At 38.6% G+C, this 6,456-nt stretch overlaps 1 protein-coding gene across 1 annotated transcript; it reads left to right on the forward strand.

Moving 5' to 3' along the window:
• The first annotated feature begins 2,929 nt into the window (after positions 1 to 2,929).
• On the forward strand, positions 2,930 to 4,591 carry LOC110927071 (extensin-like). The gene is made up of 2 exons (XM_022170668.1): positions 2,930 to 3,350; positions 4,560 to 4,591. The coding sequence occupies exons 1-2, from the start codon at positions 2,930 to 2,932 to the stop codon at positions 4,589 to 4,591; spliced, it is 453 nt and encodes a 150-aa protein (XP_022026360.1).
• The last annotated feature ends 1,865 nt before the right edge of the window (positions 4,592 to 6,456 follow it).

The raw sequence follows: 6,456 nt of genomic DNA on the forward strand, positions 1-6,456 counted from the left end.
CTGACCAGCCGATTGATCAGCCCGTTCACGGTTGTCTTTTTGTGGAGTGTCAACGGATGCGGTGTGTGCCGCACCGGCCGACTAGGCTGAGTGGCGAACTTGATTAAGTTTTCGGGATTCTGCCATGCATAACCGTGAACGGGTATCGTAGAAATCTGGGAGAGGCTTCATCTGTTGAATCACAGAGGCAGTGTTCTCGTATTGTTCGGTAAGACCTGATAGAAGTTGCAGAACCAGTTGCTCATCGGTAACGGGGGAACCAAGATTAGTTAATTGGTCGAAAATCACCTTAAGTGCCTGAAAATACGCTGACATGTTCGGAAATTGATCCAGATGAGTGTTGGCAAACTTGTTGTTGAGGTCGATCGTGCGGGTGGCCTTGTTATCTTGGAATATGTTAGCGATGGTAGTCCAGGCGTAGTAGGCGGTTGTATCAGGTTTAAGAACCGTATGCAGTAGGTCAGTGGATATGGTGCTGTAAATCCATTGTAAAACAATGGAGTCAAGACGCTCCCATGTCTCGGTAGGGGCAGTCTTGTCTTTGTCCTTGTCTTTACTCGTATAGTGCCCGTTTCGATGTCCAACGTAACGGGTATGAGGTTTTTGATAGAGGTTACAGTGACTGCAGGGGTGTGGGGTAGATGAAGAAGAAGACATGGTGAAAGAATGAGAAGTCGGCGCAGGGAGGGAAGGGAGAAAGAAAAGGATCGGCTATTAGGTTTGATACCATGAAAGAATTCAAAACCCTTGCTTTCTCATTAAACATAACCGAATATAAATAGTGTACAATCAAATCTCCTCATATTGAGGAGAGATATACATGACAATAATAACATTTATTTTCCTATTATATACAATTATCTATTAAATATAATATAGTAATTGCAATTTGTAAAACACATGGTACAATTTTTTAAACCAATGACAATCACGATTTTTAAGCGGCCCTAGTTTTTTCAAACGTTAATATCTATTGATGAAAAAATACACAATAAGAACGATCATTTTATTCTCTTTAAGTATGTTACTGTTTTTTTTTAATTGAACATTTATTCTGTAGAATATGTGTAATATATAGTTATGATGTTATTTGGTTTTTGAAACTAGTTGGACTAGTGGACTGATAGAATGACACATCTGATTATTAGTGCAGTCATGAGAACCTTACACTCAATCCTCTTGTATGTAAGGGAAAACAGGGGCGGACCCAAGTTATGGGGTGGGTGGGTGGGTGGCCGCACCCCTTGAAAAAAATTAATGGTATTTTTCGTGAAAAATCCAGACCGCACCCTTTGGAAATTTTTGTCCGCACCTCTTGAAAAATTCCGACCGCACCCCTTGGAAATTTACGTCCGCACCCCTTAGAAAAAAATGTTAGAAATTTATGTAAAAAAAATTGTGAACACGGATTGAAACCCGATCAAATGATGTAAACAAGTTAGCCAACTAACCATTTTAATAAAACTTAAATTCAATCCATCAAGCCCAATAACTTAATACCCATTCAAGCCCAACCCAACTACTAGTTTTGTTAAACAAACCAGTGCACATAATAAAAAAAAACCCAAATCGCTGCCACTTGCCAGCGGCTCCCGCCCTCCCTCTGCCTCACTTCAGCGCCCAGCGACAGCATAATTCCGGCCGGCGACTGCAAAATTTCGGCTGCAAACTGGTTAATTCAGGCCGCCCCTGACAGGTACATGTTTTTTACTAGGGCTTATAATAATTACTAGGGCTTGAAATTCAAAATTTTGGTTGGCAAACATGTTTGTTGATTATATGATTGTTGGTTGGCAAATAATAATTACTAGGGCTTGAAATTCAAAATTTTAAATTGAAAATTAAGGAACATGGGCTATGGTTGAACACTTGAAGATCCTTGTTTATTTTGTATGTGATAGGATTAGGAATGAACAATGAGTACGGAAGTTATGCCGCGATTTCTCAAGAGGAAAGGGGTTGAACCACTTTTTTTTGCCGGATTATTCTAATTAAAGACCAAGGTATGTTATAGATAAGTTTTTTTGTTCTTTTATTGAATGATTAAGAGAAATAAAAGTAGGGATGGTTTGAACTTTGATTTTTTATGGTTTGTTAATGTGATAGGTAGTTAGGAACTAGGGTTTGTAGTTAGGAACTAGGGTTTGATTGTTTGAGAATTGAAATGGACCCGACCCGATCTGATTCGACCCGCTATGAAACTTTGTTTGTTTTTACTTGTTTTACATGACCCGACCCGATCCGACCCGTTATGAACCGATTTTTTTATATAGCTAAGGGTCTAAAATCTTTGAAAAATTTCCGCACCCCCAGGAAAAAAATCCTGGATCCGCCACTGAGGGAAAATTACGAAATTGTCTTTTGACCAACATGATTTTTAACATAACATGCGGACTCTTTCCGTGCTGAGTGGTCCTTCCAAGGACGCAGGAGGATGACAAAATTGAAAACCCTCTTGATCAACCAACAATTTCGTAATTTCTCCGCATTTTAAATACCAACCAACAAACACAAACACAAAGAAACAGCATGTATATGGGAGTTGGTTATTCTTCATGTACTTTACATGAATATAATATCAAAAGAAAAGAAGAACCCAAGCAAATGTGAAATGTCATTAATCACTTTCCATTCACATTACACTAGTGTAGTATTTGGTATACAGGAATGAGAGATGAAGTGGAACGGACCATTGCGAGGGAATGAAGAAAAGAGTATTTGGTTGGTCGATGAAATGGAACCGTCTATTCCAAAATGCATTCCATTCCCTCAAAATTATTCCATCTACCCCCCCCCATGTTTTTTTTCCATTCCATCTTCGCCCTTTATTAACAACACCACAACCCACCACTGTTGCCACTACCCACCACCACCGCCGCCTGCCGTCGTCACCCACCTCCGCCGCCACCCATCGTCGTCACCGCCACCAATGCCACTGCCGCCAACTCCGACCACCACCGCCGCCGCCGCCCACCGACGAAACCACCACTGGCAACACTGCCACTGCGACCATCGCCGCCACCACCGCTCGACCCGCCACCTCCGCTACCGCCAACCGCCGCCACCCACCTCCGCCACCACCGTCGCTGCCACTTTCGATCACCGCCACCACCCACGTCTACCACCACCCACGTCTACCACCACCACCACCCACCATCGCCGCTACCACCTCCGATCACCTCCGCCACCCACCTCCACCACCACTGCCGGCAACACCCATCGTCGGCACCGCTACCACCTCCCCACCACCATCGCCACCGCCACCGCCACTGCCGCCACCCACCTCGTCGTCACCCACCACCACCCGCCGTCATCACCACCTTCCACCGCCGCCACTAGGGGTGTGCATGGTTGGTTTGGGTCGGTTTTGACCAAAAACCATAACCATAACCATAACCGCGATGTCGGTTATTGGATAACCATAACTATAACTGATCGGTTATGGTGGTTATGGTTATTTGGTTTTGATGGTTATAGCGGGTCGGTTATGGGTGGTTAATCGTGTATTTAGCTTAGCTAAAAATAGCTTATTTTTTTAACATTGAATAAATTGTTATTGCATATTTGTATATATTAGTAAATTACATAGTATTAAAGAATACATATAATCTATAATATTAATACCAATTATTATCAAATATTCAAATAAAGTGATATGATATATTCCATAAATTCAAATAAACATTCAAACAAAACCACAAAATGATATGAAAAAACCCATAAGTACTAAAAATCTTCAGTCAAAAACATCAAATATTAAAAAATATGGTGAAAAGTACTAAATCCTACAAAGATTTATTACATATCGGTTCGGTTCGGTTATGGTGGGTATGGAAAAAATGATAACCATAACAGACCCGCTACTTTCGGTTTTCAAAAAAATTATTAACCGACCCACCGGTTTTTTATTTGGTTCGGTTTTTTCGGTTCGGTTTTGTTGGTTAATTCGGTTATGGTTCGGTTAATTCGGTTTTTTGCACACCCCTAGCCGCCACCCACCGTCGCCGGTACAACTGCCACCTATCACCACCCACCGTCATTGCCCACCATTGACCACCACCATCCGATTTTATTCCTTCGTCTTTTCTTCCCAACCAAACAACAAAAGGTAATGATTCATTTCATTCTCACATGGTAACCAAACAATACATGGAATGGTAATGGTCAATTCCATTACCTCATCCATTTCATTACCTCGTCCATTCCATTCCACCGCCTATTCCATTACCCCATACCAAACATCCCCTAGGTGTAGCTATACTAGGTTAACGTCCACCACCACATTAGCAAAACAAAATGTGACAATCACATCAAGCCACAACCATATCATCTACGTGGCCATGACGTGACATGAACTTTTACAGTTTATAGTTAACCTACCAGACACACTCTTAGAGTAGTTACAATGGATCCATTATATCTATGTGAGTGGATTATATATATTATAAGGACTGGTTTTGAGTGGAGGAGAAAAAAAAATATATGGAAATGTTATTGTTTATCTGTAAATATATGGGAAACACTGTTCACTCCTTATAAAATTTTTAATATTTTTAAAGTTGTTTATGAGTGGAGTAGAGAAAAAAAGTAATAATAGAGGTATAAAAATATTATTTAATTAAAAAGATAAGAAAAAATAATAATTTCTAGTGTAATAATATGAATATGGATAATCCAATGTGAATTCTCTAATAAAGTCAAGGGAAAAGATCAAATAGGAAGTTAATTTTCGCTAGGAAGGATAGGAAGCTATAGGATTATGACATGTGGCAAATTTTAAAATAAAGAGAAATGGTATTTTAGTCAATCCAATTCCTTCTTCTTCCTTTTTCATAACCCAGTAAATTCAAAAACCCACCATCTTCAACTATTTCTTCACTTTCTATCTCAATAATCACTACATTATAGTGCGATTTTCATCACCAATCAATGATTCAGAACCCGATCAACGTGTTCTTCAGCTTTTTTTTGAAGAAAACCCAGTTTAATTTCATAAAAAAATCTCGTTTTTCCGGTGATTTTGGAGATAATCACTCGATTCGAGCGTTGATAAGTGTTTCTATCATTCAAATTTCGTCAATTGATGAAGAAATCGGCTTCGATCTATGTAAGAAATTCTTTAATTTCATTTTTCACGATCTGGGTTTTTGATGTAGTCATTGCGTTTTACGATCTTTGCGGGGGTCCGGGGGCGGCAGCCCCTGGCGGGAAAATTTTTTTTTCGATTAAATTGCTGTACTAAAAACACATAAGAAAAATTAATTTTCCAGAAATTGGCTCATTTCGAAGACAGTAATTCGTAGACAATTCAGACAGTTCACAATGACAGACAGTTTTATGTGTCCATTGCGTTTTAGAAATGAGTCATTTTTAAGTGTTTTCTGACCATTGCGTTTTACATATAAGACATTTCTTTGTGTTTTGGTGCATTGCGTTTTAGGTAAAAACACTTTTTTATGTGTTTTCTGGCCATTGCGTTTTAGAAAACAGACATTTTAAGTGTATTCTGGCCATTGCGTTTTACAAATAAGTCATTTCTTTGTGTTTTTGGTGCATTGCGTTTTAGGTAACACACATTTTTATGTGTTTTCTGGCCATTGCGTTTTACAAATAAGACATTTCTATGTGTTTTCTGGCCATTGCGTTTTACAAATAAGTCATTTCTTTGTGTTTTTTGTGCATTGCGTTTTAGAAAAATGTCATTTTTTAGGTTTTTTTTTTCATTGCGTTTTACGTAACTAGTGGTTTTTCTATTGCGTTTTACGCAACTGGGTTTTAATTTTTTTTTTTAAATATAGCAATAGTATACTCGTTTTAAAGATAAAAAAACGCTCGTTTTTTTGGTGCAATTTTTATAAAAAAATAATGTCGTATGAAAGAATTATTAACGTTTAAAAAATATGGGGGAATTGGAGGAGAGAGAAACTATTGGCTTGGATTGACTAGAATGCCCTTGAACAAACTCACGCGCCTCTTTTCTTACTTTCAATTTCCCTGATTTAATCTTAGCCCTTGATTAACTTAATTGATGGTCAAAATCACTTCCTATCCTTCCTAGCCAAATAAACTTCTTATTGTATCTCCACCATAAAGTCAAATATCCCATAGAGTCACGTTATTGTATTGTCACAACCATTGTAATTGTAACTATAATAAACAAAAGACGAGATTTGTGAGTAAAGCTAGATGCATGGCGTCAATTCTTATGTTACATAGCATAACATAGATGTATTAGAAGGGGTCTACATATGCAAACATCCAAGTGTTTATTCATACATTTTCATATACGTCTTAGAAGGGGTCTACATATTCAAACCTTCAAGTGTTTATTCACACACTTTCATATACGTCTCGTATAGGTCTATACGTCGCATATAACCTTTTTCAATTTCCTAGAGAATCTCTGATTATGTCATATTTTGTCTTATATGACCTGTATATGCCTCGTATAGGCCT

Source organism: Helianthus annuus, chromosome 1, assembly GCF_002127325.2.
Source record: "Helianthus annuus cultivar XRQ/B chromosome 1, HanXRQr2.0-SUNRISE, whole genome shotgun sequence".
NCBI lineage: Eukaryota > Viridiplantae > Streptophyta > Magnoliopsida > Asterales > Asteraceae > Helianthus > Helianthus annuus.

Coding starts and splice junctions, on each gene's coding strand:
- LOC110927071 (XM_022170668.1), top strand. CDS start 2,930: ATGCCACTGCCGCCAACTCCGACCACCACCGCCGCCGCCGCCCACCGA. Junction 3,351..4,559: donor CGCCACTAGGGGTGTGCATG/GTTGGTTTGGGT, acceptor ATATTTTTAAAG/TTGTTTATGAGTGGAGTAGA.